Source organism: Diabrotica undecimpunctata, chromosome 8 (assembly GCF_040954645.1).
Source record: "Diabrotica undecimpunctata isolate CICGRU chromosome 8, icDiaUnde3, whole genome shotgun sequence".
In the NCBI taxonomy this organism is placed as follows: domain Eukaryota; kingdom Metazoa; phylum Arthropoda; class Insecta; order Coleoptera; family Chrysomelidae; genus Diabrotica; species Diabrotica undecimpunctata.
In genome coordinates, this window is record NC_092810.1 from 31,009,166 (window position 1) to 31,026,766 (window position 17,601).

Sequence of the window (17,601 nt, forward strand, 5' to 3'; positions counted from 1 at the left end):
TTGAGAACATCCGCATAAGAAACAAATAATTAAACTGATAAATGGATAAGGTGCAAAAAGGTACTTACCAAAAACTTTCCCTTTGAAATTTGAATTACGCGGTAGTCCTTCTCTTGAGGAAAGTCGTTTAAGGTCTGTGACACTATACCTTCCATCCACCGACGAACCTTCTTATTATCAAGATACTGTTTATCGTCTAATAATTTGTCCAAACCTCTAAAAACATTACAAAACAATGTGGAAAAATAATTATTTTGGTTATATCCTCTTACAATATGCAATATTTTGACAGGATATATGTATATCTCTAGTAGGAAATATACTATAGAATAACTAACATCTTTATCAACGTCTGTTATACCTTGCAATTTTGCAGGTTCAGATTAAAGCAGAAATCTGAATTTGTTTCGAAACTATTTTACGGATTTCTCTATCAGATGTCGCTATTGCGTCCATAACGAAGCCATTTTATTGTTGCTTCTTAAGAGACAGAAAAGATTTATTTTTCACGTTGAGGACGCCTATGAATAACTGTCCTGATGAGACATATTAAGTCGAAATACGTATCAACAGATACATAGACGCTTTGTGCGTGAAATCAAATCTTTGCTGTCTTTTTCATTTTATTCGGATCTACTCTGTATGAGTACAAGAAACAAATTCGTTAAGGATTTCTGCTTAGTTGATAGACATGTCGTGGAATGCAAATTTTAGATTCCCCATGTCTCTATTAACATCTTTATCAACGTCTGTTATACCTTGCAATTTTTAGAAGGTTCAGATTAAAGCAGAAATCTGAATTTGTTTCGAAACTATTTTACGGATTTTTCTATCAGATGTCGCTATTGCGTCCATAACGAAGCCATTTTATTGTTGCTTCTTAAAAGACAGAAAAAATTTATTTTTCACGTTGAGAACGCCTATGAATAACTGTTCTGATGAGACTTATTAAGTCGAAATACGTATCAACAGATACATAGAAGCTTTGTGCGTGAAATCAAATCTTTGCTGTCTTTTTCGTTTTATTCGGATCTACTCTGTATGAGTACAAGAAACAAATTCGTTAAGGATTTCTGCTTAGTTGATAGACATGTCGTGGAATGCAAATTTTAGATTCCCCATGTCTCTATTAACATCTTTATCAACGTCTCTTATACCTTGCAATTTTTAGAAGGTTCAGATTAAAGCAGAAATCTGAATTTGTTTCGAAACTATTTTACGGATTTTACAAATAAACCATTTATGAATGACATTTGTTTTTTATTTCTAGTAATTCCCCACTCAATTAATAAATTCCGTTATCCGTTGTTTATTGATTTTACAGCTAGGAATTACTTATATTTGTATTTCCAATTTAAAAGCATGTAAGTGAAATTATATTTAACAGATGAGCATCGTCCTATGTCGTGTAACCACAAGTTTGCATCTTAGGTGATGTTCACTTCACACTAACAAAAATATTGGGACTATATCAGTACGGAAGTAATCCTAATCCATCATATATATATATATATATATATATATATATATATATATATATATATATATATATATATATATATATATATATATATATATATGTATCTATTTCTAGTATTGTATATAACTTTCACAAAATGTTTTGTTTTTCTATTCTATATTTTAATTCAGTACAATCCAAGTATAATATCTTAATCCAGAAATAGAAAAATTAACCCTGTTTAATTTATTTACGGTAACCATAGACATAATATGCAATATTTTGTCGTACTTTTAGTTGAAGAATAGATTAAATTATTTTAAATTTACTAATTTATTAATCTCTAAAAATTTAAATTACGGTTCTGTCCTAGCTTGTCACAAATTTCTCAATCCGAGTCTGTGGATCCGTTTAAAATATGGCGATCGCGTGCTGACAGACTACAAAGGCGGCATCTGAGAGTGGGCATTCCGATTATTCTGTGCTATTGGCATCAAACAAAATAATAAGGAACTTAGAAATCAAGGACAAAATAAGAAAATCCAGCTAAAACAAGCCTCCAAAAAAGCCCTTCAATCGATAAAAATAAACAGAAAGATCTACTGGATCTTCGTAAGAACAATGCCTTTAGACAGGTTTATTGGCCCTTTTATCAAAATTTGCAAAAAAAGATGGAGCGGTGGAGGGGCCTGAGTCCGACTCTGAATAATTTTTGTTTCAAATTAAAAGTTTAATTTTCGAAAAAGCTAATTTTATTTTAATTCCTACAGTCACCAGGCAGATGTCCACTTAGAAAAAGTAGGTAATTTATGTCACAATTCAAGAAAAAGTTTAGTTTAAAAGTGCAACAATGTCACTAAAGTTAAAATTTGTGTTACTTTTACAAATATTATCTGAATATTTTCATGCACTAAAATGTATTATAGCCATATAAATCTAAGTTAATTATTGTCGATCTTAAAAAATTAAAATCCACAAGGAATCTACGTTCCTGTATTTGGCTGTATACCATATATTAAAAAAAAATTTATTAAAATCCTTTGTAAAAGGTATATATTTTTAAAAACCCAAACGGGCTGTGTTAGACAAAACGTTTTCGGAATCCATTATTCCATCATCGGTGTCTAGGAGTACATGAATGTAGCCACTAAATACATGGGTAAAAACCCTTTAACAAATAATTAGTTACATTTGTTTTACATTATATTTTATAAATTATTAGGATGTTAAAGTTACCGTTGGATTAGGTAACATGGCGAATGTTACATCGCCATGTTACCTAATCCAACGGTAACTTTAACATCCTAATAATTTATAAAATATAATGTAAAACAAATGTAACTAATTATTTGTTAAAGGGTTTTTACCCATGTATTTAGTGGCTACATTCATGTACTCCTAGACACCGATGATGGAATAATGGATTCCGAAAACGTTTTGTCTAACACAGCCCGTTTGGGTTTTTAAAAATATATACCTTTTACAAAGGATTTTAATAAATTTTTTTTTTTTAAAATTAAAATTGAAAAAATTAATACAGATAACGACATTGTTTTGTTGACCATAGGAATTAAGATTTATTGCAATCCCATCTCTAGAGTATATTTATTATAATGCTCTAAAACTAATTTTTTGGTTATTTTTTAGCCTTAATAGCAATACAAATAAATAAGTAAGTAAATAAGTAATATGCTTTATTGTCACTGAAAATTGTACAAATGTTATGGGCAAAGCTTATAACAATAGAAGAAAGAAGAAAAAAAATCAGAATAAGAATCGTTTGTACTTTTAAATAGAAAAAAAAACAATAAAATTCTTCCAAGCTTAAACATAAAAAATACTACCTAATTAAGAACCTACAAACTTCGTAAAATGTACCTAACAAAAAATAAAAATTAGGAAAGCAGATTAATGAATTAAGTGCTCAAATATTTCACCTCCTTGTGCTAAACAGTAACCAAATCTGTCATACAGATTTCTCCTCATATTTTGGAGTAGGGCTGGTGTAATGCTTGCAGGGAAATGAAGTATTTTGCCCTTAATTCGACTAGGTTTGTGGTCCTTTCAAACTGATGCCTATAAATGTTTTCTTCGGGAAAACCCCAAAAAAATAAATCGTTAGGCGCTAAGTCACAGGATCTAGCGGGCCATTTAATTGTACCACGTGTACTTATCAGTCGATCAGGAAAGGTTTGATTGAGGAAGTCAATAGTTGCTCTAGAGTTGTGAGCCGAACACCCATCCTGTTGGAAATAAACCTCCTGAAAATTAACGGGAAGGCGTCGAACTGCCGGAATGATCTCATTCTGTAAAAGTTGTAAATATTTGGGCCCGTTTAGGTTTCCATCCAAACATTCCAGTTTACGCATGTTTTATTGACTATAATAAAGCCTTCGATAAAGTACGACATAAACATTTAATGAATGTCCTGAAATCAAAGAAGATTGACTACAACGACCTCAGGATCATATCAAATTTATACTATAAACAGCGAGCAAAAGTACGTGTTAATGAACAGCTGTCAGAAGAAATTGAAATTAGATGTGGAGTAAGACAGGGATGCGTATTGTCGCCAATTCTTTTCAACGCCTACTCCGAAGAGATCCTGAAAAAAGCTCTTGAGGGTGAAACAGCTGGAATAAAGGTAAATGGAGTTCCCATTAACAACATTAGATATGCGGACGACACTGTGATTTTAGCCGAAAACATTGAAGATCTTCAGAGACTGGTGACCAGAATAGCAGAGTATGGAAAAGAGTATGGTCTAACAATGAATGTCAAGAAGACGAAATTTATGAGAATATCGAAAACTCAAAGAAATAACGAGAATCTTCTAATAAACGAAACCAACGTCGAACAAGTGGACAAATATGCATACCTGGGAACAATGATTAACTCCACAAATGATTACAATCAGGAGATAAAAATAAGAATAGAAAAGGCTAGAGCAAATTTCAACAAAATGAGAAGAGTTCTATGTACCAGGGATTTAAAACTGGAACTAAGAGTTAGGTTGGCGAGGTGCTATGTTTTTTCGACCTTATTTTATGGAATGGAATCTTGGACCTTGAATGCTACATCAATGAAAAAACTGGAATCATTTGAGCTGTGGGTGTACAGAAGAATTCTTAAAATATCATGGACAGAACACGTCACAAAGAGGTTCTGAGAAGGATGAACAAAGAAATGGAAATTTTAAATTCAATAAAAACAAAAAAATTGGAATATCTCGGACATATTACACGTGGAGAGAAATACACCTTGCTCCAACTGATCATGCAGGGAAAGATCCAAGGAAAGAGAAGCATAGGGAGGCGTAGAATGTCATGGCTGCGCAACCTGAGAGAGTGGTACGGATGTACATCAAATGAACTTTTCAGAGCAGCCGTCTCAAAAGTTCGAATAGCTATGATGATTGCCGACCTCCGCCGCGGAGATGGCACTTGAAGAAGAAGAGGTTTCCATCGATAAAAAATGGATCGACAATATGGTCACCTAACATCCCAGTCCAAGCATTTAACTTTTGCGGATGCTGCGTTCTCACTGCAACACTGAGGTGCTTATTTTTCCGAGAATAATACCTTGCAACGGATGGATTGTGTTTTTTATGTAATGAAAATGAAGATTCGTCAGAAAATACAATATTTTTTAAAAAGTGTACATTTTCATTCTGTTTATCTAACATAAATTCACAAAACTCCATCCGCCTAAAGTTATCTTACGGACACAGTTCTTGTGTTGGTTGTATCTTAAAACAGTGATACCCATTCCTTTTGAGAACTCGCTGGACAGTTCGAGCATTCACGTTAACTTCCCTAGCAATTTGTACACTATTGCAGGGTTCACTAGCTTCGACAAAAGCACAAATATCAATATCCCTGTTTTGAAGCTCCTCATCGACAGGTCTAACACGTGGTTCATTACCTTCATGACACTTTTTACAACTGTTTACACATCCCGAAGTTTGAAAATGTTTAATGGTATTTTTAACTGTTGTAACACTTGGTGAGGGTTCATTTTCGAAGGCAACAATAAATAAATAAATTATTTCGCGTATTGAATGACCCTGAAAGTACCATGTTACAAGTTGCACTTTTTCTTGGACGGTATACAACGTAATAGGCATTTTATTAATTATTTCTTTATTCTTTCAGAACCTCGTTTGAAATTTTTAATGTCAATGTGACAATTACGACAATTCGTACCACAAATCACCTACCTCTTATTAGTGGTATGTGATTCGTACCTACTGTGAAATGAATATAGAGGTGGAAACATGTAACATGTCACAGCGATTGCCATTGTGTTGTATGGTCAATAAAACAATGTCGTGATCTGTATACGAAATTTCTTTTTCTTCGATTTCTCAAATATTCTAATTTTGGACTTGTTATGCTATTGAACTGAGGTATCGATATGTGACAGTGGATCGACAAAACATCGATAGTTATTTAAATAAAGAATAGACAAGATAAAAGGAGTTAATCTGGCTACGGAAACGCAAAAAGAATAAATAAATTGCAAAAATTTACGAGTTGCTGGTTAATTATGCTAAGGTACATTCAATGTAGTTACTCAAATCATCCAATACGAAGAATTGCTGGGTGATGAGTGCCAGAGAGAAGTAGGAGGAAAATACGTAGAAAAATCTGGTGGTAAACAAGTACCTAGATGAACCTGAAAGAGTTTAATAAAGACATAGAAATAATAACAAATATAATGATTCATTCTTATTGACAATGACAAGTGACGTCAACATAAGCTCTTTGGGAAAATAAGGTAATATTAATCTGAAATATACTAACTTAAAGCGTTCAGCGTAAGGTTGCTTGTAAAGTTCTAGAAGGTTATTTATCTTCAAGTGAACGAAGCCTGGATCATCACTAACGGTTAAATCTTTGTTAAGTATCTTTGGCAGATTCATAAGCAAATCTAAATCAAATTCGTCTGGGGCGCCGACTCTTAAACCGTCATAGAAGCTGCCTCCAAAAAATGTGGTGAAATACATTTCCTTAAAAAGAGTATTCTTTTTCGTCATTTTGGGTATCAAGGCGTCCAAAAGCTGAAATATAAATAATTAATGGATATATACATGCAATGACAATCAACAAAGAAAATAGTTCAATAGGTTCAAAGTCAACAAGTCAAATCGTCTTATATGCACAGGCGACCCTTAGGAAGGCATTTGTCTGAGCTTGCTCTAGAATTCTTTAGTATTTTTGTTTACGCATTACCTGCTGCCATACTGGTGCTGCGTATGGTATGGCAGAGTGGACCACTTCCATAAGAATTCTTCTTCTACCTGCCCCTGGCCTTTTTTCGCGGCATATATTAAATGTTCACTGAAGCTCTGTTTGGTGTCCTGTATTACGCCCAGATATTTCACAATCCAGACAGGCAAAATCACTACTTGGTGTATAATCGTTCAAACTAATATTACCAATCGTTATGCGGACTTTACATTTACGAGTACTCGGATCCGAGTAGCTCGGATTTGAGTTACGAGTAGAACTGCGATCGTTTACATTAAATCCGAGCGATCAGAGTTGTTTCAAAGAGAATTTAAAAATGGTGCCATCAAGAACGAAACGAGCTGCTGTTGCATTAGTGCCATTAAACATTTTAAAGGAGAAAAATAAATGTGTTAAGTGGTAATGGTCATGATATCCGTAATAGTCTCGTACGCCTTATTTCTTTTGATAATGTCCCGATACTCCTTCAGTTTCACATTCCATAAACATTCAAAAGAACGGTAAAGATCGATAAATTGATCCATTTGATCTGCAGAAAATCTTAGTTCCGCCATTTTTAATTTGGAATTTCCACCACTTTGACGCTCACTCGTACAGGAACTGACAGGAACTCGTACTGCTACTCGGTTTGCGTTCAACTTCAATCCGAGCTCGGATCCGAGTGACAAGAGGCTCTGAGTAGACGTTTATACTTCCGAGTTGCACTCCGAGTAGAGTAACTCGGATCCGAGTACTCGTAAATGTAATGCGGACTTTACTATTATCAATCGTTATTACCAATCAGTATGATACCAATCGTGTGTAAGAAATATAAAAATATATGTATACTGTAAAATAATACCTGCTTAAGAATTTCATTATTTCTCTTCCTAATATCTTCAGGAAACGAAATGTACTTTTGATTTATATGATTAAGCACGTTTTCCAGCACTTTGTATTTCTTTTTTTCCTCAACATCTACCATGTTTTACACCTTGATCTATAAAGAAAAACGATCCAAATATTAGTTTTAAGTACATTATTATGTGATATTATGTATTACAAAATCTAAATATATCAATGAACTCAGTTGACCTTGTTGTAAGCTATGAGTTGTGTAAATGATAACATAGGAAATAATAAATAATATGTATTTCTAATTTAATTCTTCTTTCAATATATGAATATACTTTATTATACAAAATCAAAAGAATTGTCAATTTTCCAAAGAATAGAGTTGGTAGAGACCAACATTAATGAATTTATACAAGTCCAGAGACACATTATCTACAATTGAATGCTTAAGCACATAAAGATGAGAATTCGATACCAATCTGAGGGTGAAATATCTCTCTCAGAATTTCAACTCAAAAGCGTGGCTATTTTGCCTGCAAGATCGAGGCCCAGTAGTCAACTGTCAAATAGGATGCTACAAAGCATCATCTATTTATATAGTCGGTTCGCTATTCCCAGTCCTAACTGTCTAGTGAATTTAGTAATTATTTTTTTGCGAAGTTAGTTACTTTTTGACAGACTAGAAGTGGCTGGAAATTACTATACAACCAAGCACATGTACTCATAGCCAATATTAATAGTAAACAAACTAAATAGTAAATAAAATAGAACTTTACGAATTACCGGCAATCAATATTTATTTATTTGCACCATATAATAAATAGTTATGTTAAATTATAACAACTGAAATATATTTTTTAAATATATACTACCCAAAATGTTAAGGGTTTGGTATACACTTTCACTATTTATACTAATTCTTCTTTTTTCAGTGAAAGAAGTCTGTAATAAAAGTTTATTTAAGCTGTTAATACTGTGAGCTACTAACTTTTGTGTTGTAGGTTTCCAGCTATGAATCTGTCAAAATATACCCGAGTTAAGCGAATGGACCATAACAATTTTTTGAAAACGATTTTTGGATTGGAAATTGAAACGTCAAACATAAAGTCAAATTTAATTCTCATTAAAATAATATAATTTTGGTTTGATCCCAGATAAATATAATATTTAACTTAAATATGCCAAAAGAAAACAGTTTCAGAACCTCTTCAAAAATGTCAGTAAAAATCTCTTTTTTATTGGGCATATGACAAGCTTGGGAAAATACAAGCTTGGGAAAATTTTTTATTGGGCATATTATGACAAGGTCGTGATCACTGTCATTTTTTGTTGTTTTGTTGATCAAAAAATTGATCAATAATAACAACTGCAGAAGAATCCATTGAAATAAATTTCAGGTCCGTAGAGGTTCTAATTATAATACCCACTTACTACTATACTGGTATCAATATAAATCCCATATAGCATGCAAACTTAGAGCAAGTTTGATTTTTGTTTGATTCTAAATCGTTGAGTCAAATATGACGAGGCAAGTTTGCGACAATATCACTGCAATATTGTTAAGTTAAAGACGATGTTTCAAGTTTGTGGCATCATCATCATCCAGCCTTTAGTTATCACGTCCACTGCTGGACATAGGCCTCCCTTAAACTACTCAATTCTTTGCGATTTTGTGTTCTTTGTTGCCAATTTTTGGTGATACGCCTGATGCCGTCATCCCAACGTGTAGGTGGTCTTCCTACACACTACGTTTGTCTGCTCTTGGCCTCCAATGTGTAATATTGCTCGCCCATCGTGTCATGCATTCTCGCTACATGGCCTGTCCAATTCCATTTTAGTTCCGTTATGCGTTCCACAACATCAGCAATACTCGTCCTTCTTCGCAGATCTTCATTTCTTATTCGGTCCCGCGACGTCACTCCCAGCATAGATCCACTGTGCCACTCTCAATTTCGAAGCCGTAGTCTTAGTTAGAGTCATAGTTTCCGCTCCATAGGTCATAACCGGTAATACGCATTGGTCAAATATTTTTCTTTTGAAGCTAATTGGTATGTTGGCCCTAAGTGTGTCTCGCAGTTTTCCAAAGGCTGCCCACGCTAAAGTAATTCGTCTTTGGATTTGTTTGGTTATCTCTGCTGATTCTTATTTCGTGACCCATATACAATACATATACATATGTACATATATATTGCACATATATTTCTCCACCAGTTCTACCACTTTGTTTTGAATAGTTAAATGGTTATTGGGGACCACATTTGTCATAAACTTAGTTTTGGTTAAGTTCATTCTGAGGCCCACCTTCGAACATGCAAAGTCCAATTCATTTAACATATCTGTGGCTTCCCCTAAATTATCTGTGACAAGGACAATGTCATCTGCAAAACGGAGATGGTTAAGGTTTTCGTCGTTTATTGTTACTCCACTGTGGTCCTAATTGACCATTAAGACTGAAAGGCATACTCTAATGCCGTTTTGAATAATTTCGGTGACAATGTATCTCCTTGCCTTGTCCTACGTGTTATTTTTATTGGTCAGGTTTTATCGTGTATCTTAACAGTCATATTGGCATTTTTGTTTTTTTTTTTTGTGGCAAGTTTGTGGCAACATTGCTGCAAATCATGCGTGCGTGCGCGCAATCTGTTGCAAGTTGCAAAGTGACTAAAGCCACCAATTGTTGGTGCTAATGGTACAGTCAGAGATATGTAAGACAGGGGATATGACATACGGTGAAATAGATGGGATCGGTTCGCCATATTGGTGAGTATCTGACAGATTGTTGTATGTGTCGAGTAGTTCTGTGCATAGAAATTTAATTTTAAAAATATTTTGAGCTTATTTTTGTACGGTTTTTACGTTTATTTAAAGTGAAACTATTATGACATCGTGTTCTTTTATTTTATGTCCAAATAACACTCGTAATAATAAGAAAATCTCCACTGGAATATCTTTTCATAGGTTAGTATGAAATTGTAAACAGTGTACAGGGCGGTATTACTTCCGTTTTTAGTGATGCCGCGTGTAAAAAGAACATGTAATCTTTTTAATTTGGTTTATGTGGTTGTAGATTTCCTAAAGATGTTGAAAGAAGAAATGCCTGGATACAGTTCGTAAATAGTGTGGGAACTGGGAACCTTCAAAATTTAGTAAATTGGACATTATAATTATAATTACACCTGGACATTACACAGTATACAACTTCAATTGTACATTTCACTTGCTTTCATTTGCAAATAAATAAGTTTGTATAGGTGTGAACAAAGAGATTTCAACTAGAAGGTTCTTGATATTTTGTATAAAGTACTAGTTAATAATTAATCACATTTTTGTTTTGGCCATTCTTTAAATATGTACTATTTGCCATTTTTCTTGATGTAACAACAGCAGTTTTTTGCGTTTAAAAATATGATTTATGCTTTTTTTATAATAAAGCTACTTTATTTGTATACAAAATGAAGTTTCAGTCAGCTTATAAAAAAATTTTGGTGCATGTTGAACTGAATAAATTTAGTGGTAACTGCTTTCCTTTAGAAGATTTAAATATTTTAAAATGCAATCCCACCGATCACATTAATATCACTTCCAGAGAATATAGATTGAGTAATAGTTGTGATACTGATGTGTCAGTAGATATAATTCATGATCACAGCTATATCAATCCTTTCTCTCAATACTCTAAAAGCATAACTACATACATTGCTGGTTATGTTGTGTTTTACTTACAAAAAAGATTAGTATGTAGTGAATGTTTAAGCGCCTCAGTAAGTGTCACTCGGAACAACTTTTTATTTTCATTTATTGATAAAAAGAATAAAAAAGGATTGCAATATCCATCTGAAAGTGTAATTGATATATGCTTTATGGCTGAGACAATTTTAAAAGAAATCCCTTCTCCAACTTGTATGAGTACCAACGATTTAGTTACAAAAGTTTTACGGAGGTACATAAACAAAGACATCTTTTTAAATTTACTTAGTCATAGCATTGATCAACAATTCTCAGATAATCACAGAATACTTCTAATAAAGGCTGTAGCAAGCCGCTATATTGATATTAGGATGTTCTATATGTGCAAGAGTAAGACTGACAAATCTCTCAGTATGAGACCTCTTATTAATAAAGTGGTATTATTTAGTGGACACTTTAGTGGAATTCAAATTGTTAAAAAAAAAAAAAAAAAAAAAAAAAAAAAAAAAAAAAAAAAAAAAAAAAAAAAAAAAAATATTTGTTTAAAAATTCTTGTAAACATTGTTAACATCAATATAATAAAGCTCTTTCATTTTTCTAATTTTTATTCGAGGGCTCGATATACCATCATATTGTGAGCTAGTTTTTGTACCAGCTTTATACATAGGATGAGTGTCTCAAACTTTATATGTTACGGAAAATAAACGAAAAGCCGGTGAATATCGACAATCGCCTGTTGAGTTAGTTATTGTTGACAGTTGCAACAGCTAAAAAGTAGTATTTTCAACCGTTTAAAATATCCCGCGACTTTGACACTAGCTATAATATCCCTTATCATAGGCTCGCATTACTGGAAAAGGGATCTTTATATGCAGATATAACAATTCCATAGAAACCACAATAAGTTAAAAAAGGATAAAGAACACGGCATATTTTTTATATAAATTTATAAAATAATTATATATAAATATATAATTTATATTAATAGTACATGGAACTAACATATCTAAATGTATATAAACTTATGTAAGTGCACTTGCTAATTGTTGTTTTTTACTTGTATGTAAATGTTATAATTTTAAAACCATATCATTGACTGGTTTTGTACATTTTTTTAAACTTTATGTATGTAATAAATTTTATAATTAATATTAAAGTGTACTTGAAGAGTACTAAAAATGAAAGTAATTTTATTCCAAATAACTATTATTAATCTAACTCAATGCTTATTCCCAAACTAAACAGTAAATCGTAAATACAGTTTGAATTAATTTGAATCAGGACCTGCCCGTCGCCATATTGGAGAGTACATCCTGTCAAATTAAGTGGTCCCATTTAGTAGATACAGAAATATCGTTTGTGTCATATCCCCTCTCTTACATATCTCTGGGTACAGTTATTACTAATATTTGTTAAACTACACCACTGTTTTTTATCTTGTCATTCTTACATCGATTACGGAATGTTTGAAATCAGTAAAACTGACCCACATTTGTTTTTTGATATTGCAAATATGTCATTGGCCCTTTTATAATATAAAAAAAAGAGAACGATTTCCGAAGTGGAAATTGAAACGTCAATAAACGTATTTTAACCTTTAATTGTGGCTTATTCCCATTTAAATAGTAATGAATAAAAAAAAAATAAACGAACATGTGACTTTGGCGCAATTAAGGAATAATAAAACTGCAATAATTTGAAGGGATTCATTTTTATTTTATAAAAACATGGTCGCAATTAGTAGGATTACAATGCTAATATTATATCTCACCATGATCTTGATCGTACTCGTTATCTGTTGCAGTTGGTGATTAGTCAAAGTATTGAGAAACTGAAGGTAATACGGACAACTACTACTCATTAACGTAAGGTAACATGTCTTTGAGATGTTGTGATTTATTCGCTGGTATGTCCAATGGTTTATAGGAAATTGGTAAAAAAGGAGTAGTTCCAGTATTTCTAGTTCTTGTTCTTAATAAGCTCAATGTTTTGTAAGACTCATCGTCGGTAAAGGAGTTTTTGTATTTCATCACGCCAAGATTTTCACTTGAATAGTAAATAAGCCTTGTTTTAGACCACACTACCGGTTGTCCTTGACTATTGGTTTTTGCATGCTGAAATTTGCCAGATAATAGTGATTTAAAACAAAGAAATTCCTCTTGCTTCATTTCATGAACAAAAATTGGTGGTTTTCTGGGTATTAGACGAATAAAGTTAGCATAGTCTCTAGGAATATATATCCTTGCAGCAGTAGAATTTTTAGTTTTTTCTATTGCAGCATGTATAGTGTCATGCTTCCATGTGAGTGTGTCCGAGGACAAGAAATTTGTAATAAATATCAATCTCCCTTTCTTGGTGTTTGAAATGTTCAATAACGGTTCAAGAAGCGTAACTGATATAAAATATTTCGATTTTGCCCTTGGCAGCAGTCGCTATACATAACGATTTTATTTATATGAGAGGGAATACTATTTAGGTAGGTCTATAGACAAAAAGGAATTTCTTGCCAGCCTCTTTGAGCTATAGTTTCTTTCCGTAGATAGCATTTAGCCGAGTTTGTAGTTCCTTGCGTCTTAAAAATGGTAAGGTTCAGAGTCCACAATCTTCTTTTATAGAATTAAATGCTGCTTTTTAAGTAGGGAGTGGGTAAACATTTTTGTAGGTTAAAAGTGAAACTACCAAATTTGGATTAAGTTTGTAAGCCAGTTTATCTTTCTTTTTCTGATCATAAGCGAACTCTGCTAATTGTTAATTTTCGAGTTTTTCACTTTCAAGGTGGACTCTTTCATTTTCATCTGTAACAGATTTAAGGAGTAATGAAAGCTTATCGCAAGTAGTACACGTATCATTATACGGTTTTTTTTAAACACAAGTTAAATTCTTCTACGAAAATTTGTCTGTACAGTGATTCGTTTCTAGGTGTTATGTTGTTTTTTATTGTCTTGTATTGTATTGTCTTGGCAATACTCACAATATAGCATATACATTTTTGAAATATAAAGATCGGGAGACAAATATTTCTTTGCAGTTTTCTCTCGAGAGTTATGACTTTGAAATGAAAGAAACATAAGAATTTGTTGCCTTATTATATCTGTCTGCTCTTTCTTTATTTTTGGATAGTTCATACGTTTTCCACGATCGTTGCTTGAGCAAATATTTGATGTTGAGGAACGTTTTTTGTTAACTATTACCCGAACTTTTTTTAAGGTTACATCTAACGTTGGTAAAAACATAACTTGGCAAACTTCAATTCTTGGTCAGTTACAATCTAAATAATATTGTCTGGTATACTTTCTTCTACTGGTTTCATTACGGCCTCTTATTCTTTGTAAGGCTTTGTATTCTCTCTTTCTTAGATGTGACTGATTTTGAGCTTCTGTTGTTGAATGTTCTGCCTTTTTTCATTTGATAATTTCTCAAAACATTTCTTTCTGCATTGACATGGACTTTTTAATGATTTCTCTGAAACCTTTTTATCTTTAATTGTAACATATTCTTTTCCAAGTGTTTTTAAGCACTTCCTTTTATTCTTTTCCCAATTATTTAGAAATTAGAAAAAGGAAACGTCACCTTTTTCTAATTTTTTCTCCGTCCAGAACATTTTTCCTCCTCTTCTATAAGAAGTTTCATTCCAGGCATCCATTGTATTTGCTAATTCTGCAGTAATATAATTGTCTTTTTGTATTTTACTAGGTTCTGAATTATCTGAGTCAGAAGGGTCACTATAATAAGGTTGAAATTCATCACTTGAACTTCCATCAAAAATATTAAATCATTTTGAGTTATCATCTGCTTCTTTATACGTCACAGAAGATTTCGATCTCAGTTTACTCTTTGTTGTATTTTGGTCTAACTTACACAAGTTAACAAGTTTCTTGCCACGGTATAACTGCTCCATCACTTTTTGTATTTTAAAACACACACTCAGAGGCACTGTTGATTTTGTAATACAAAGATTACTATTCTGTATCTGTAGATTATTGCAGTCACAATAATGTACACACAGAAATCTAACCTAGAAATCATGGACCAATGTCAAATCAAATCGAAGGAAGTTCTGTTAAAAAAGGTTAAAGAAGGGGCCAATGTCAACATTGGCCTCTATAGAAATAAAAGTTTTTACAAGCATTGGGGCTGAAGTTTACATTGGTCCTTTTTGCTTTAAAAATTAGTGTTCTTTAGACATAAACATTGGCCAAAAGTAATGCTGTAAGTCTGTTGATACTCAATCTGGACATTAGCCACTTTTACACAGTATTGTTTATTTGAAATCTAAGACAAAAATGCACATAAGCCCAAACAGTCTAAAACTGACACTGGCCCTTTTAGAACCAAGCTCCTGAATTAATCACCTGTTAAATTCAACTCAGAAGACATTGTCTGTGGTGTAACAGTCAATATAGACAGAGGTCGTCCAGAAAATCTCCTTGTTGCATCCGCAGCTTTTGTTGTGATGAGCTCTGCTTATTTAATTAAATTTAAAAAAAAAAAGAAGAAAATATCAGGTGCTTTTCTGAACTGCCATAACAGATGTCAATGGACCCGTATTATTTTTTTCCAAATTGAAATAATTTTCGACATTCAGAACTAAACGCCGTTCTTCTGACGGTAACACTCTACGTTTCGACTGTATTTTATTTTCTTCCAAATTACTCATTTTACTTTAAAGTACCGCTTCACTACACTACTATAAAAAAAATAGGTACTTATATACAACTACTACACCCCAAAAAGGTGGAGGGTGGTACAACAGACGAAACAATCGAACACAAATTATTTAACAGCCAATGCTAAACAAGCATAAACGCTGCATTGATTGTGGTTGCAAAAACTGTTCGCATGTTTTAAAAAGATTTTTGCTGATTATGTATTTTGCTATTCACTGTTTAAATAAATATTCCGTACTCGTACTATTGCAATAAAATATTAAAACCAATAAACGATAACTTGTTGAGCAGTGCTGATTGAAACAAAAAAGCAGTAAAATGTTATTCATAAAGGTAGTGTACAATATATCGCCGCTTATCTGGCTCGCTAGTAATAAAGTTACCAGCATTTAATTGCAAAGCGGTCTTCTTAGGTGGAAAATACTTTATATAGTAAATATAGTAGTTATGAATAAAAATTGTATTTTATTTATTTTTTACAGGTTGTGTTCACGAATAAGTCACGTGAAAATTCACGTTTTACGGATAATCAGCCTTAAAACATTGTGGAGGAATATTATCAGATTATTAATGTAGCAGTAGTAACAAAAATATGGCAAATTTGTCATAAAAAAACTGTGTACTTTGCAACTACTTGTGTCAAACAAATCTTCTGCAAGTTTGGTATATCAACATTGTATATTCTTTATAAAAACAAACTTCAGCAAGTTTGTCTCATTGCAACTATTAGTAAGTTTGATTTAAACTTGCTGCAAGTGTGCACAGTTGACATGGCAAACTTCTTTTTTGATATCAAACTTGTTGCAAGTCTGAATCAAGATCAAGTTTATATTTTTATTTGGGATATGACAAATTTGATAGGGAGTTTTTGAATGAAGGTATTAACTGATCGCCGCGTCATATGAACACAGTTATATTTTTTGTTGCTACATATATTATTTTGCAATATTTTGACCTGTTATGTCTTTATTTATTACTGATAAAAACCCTTTTGGTATTACGTCAAAAATTATTTAAAACAAAAATGTATCGATTAATATTTTCATAAACATTAAACAATCAATACCTTTATAGTATTTAAAAAATTTTACAATAATCAAAACATCCCATATTTATAGCTTTGTTTATAAACAGTTTTTTAATACCACACATTGAAATAACTGTTCCAAGAAGAAATATGTTTATTGAAGAAGAAAGCAATAAGTACCTATATTATATTAAAATAATTTAAAACTTACCTATTATCCACTTTAAACAAAAACAATGGCAATCGAATATGTCTGTATTATGTGCAACAATCAAGATCTGACGTTAATATAATATCTAAAGTTATTACACACTTATATAGGATAAAAAAATCAAACGATAAGAGGGAACCACTTCCAATGTTCCAATAGATAATTTGAATTTGATGTACGAGTACGAACGGAACGGCGACCGGCGACGGCGGGTGGTAATGCAACATGCAACCGCAGCGTATTCTAAAAATACGTATTGGCGTATTTGTTATTGGATCATTGGATGTGTTAGTACTTCCCAGAGACATTGTAGCAAAATGTGCAGGACTGTCTTTAGCCGGTTGAGAATTTTAATGTACGATACGCGTTGGGTTATTAAAAATAAGGCAGCTATAGAGCTATAATATGTAATAAAATGAAATAGAACTAAAAGCCTTTTTGGGATTGCTTTTATACTCATCAGC

The 17,601-nt window shown here is 32.5% G+C and overlaps 1 protein-coding gene across 2 annotated transcripts in view; it reads right to left on the reverse strand.

Annotated features, from left to right (window-relative positions):
• Positions 1-17,308, reverse strand: part of LOC140447388 (cyclic GMP-AMP synthase-like receptor) — a 73,823-nt gene extending 56,515 nt beyond the window's left edge. The window contains exons 1-4 of one of the 2 annotated variants that reach the window (XM_072540003.1): positions 17,138-17,308; positions 7,553-7,690; positions 6,265-6,521; positions 69-216 (exon numbers count right to left, since the gene is read on the reverse strand). In XM_072540003.1, the coding sequence (XP_072396104.1) occupies positions 69-216; positions 6,265-6,521; positions 7,553-7,675 (528 nt within the window). In that variant the 5' untranslated portion in view covers positions 7,676-7,690; positions 17,138-17,308. The remainder of the gene's footprint in view (positions 1-68; positions 217-6,264; positions 6,522-7,552; positions 7,691-17,137) is intronic. The other variant, XM_072540004.1, reaches the window with a different exon arrangement.
• Positions 17,309-17,601: the final 293 nt, after the last annotated feature.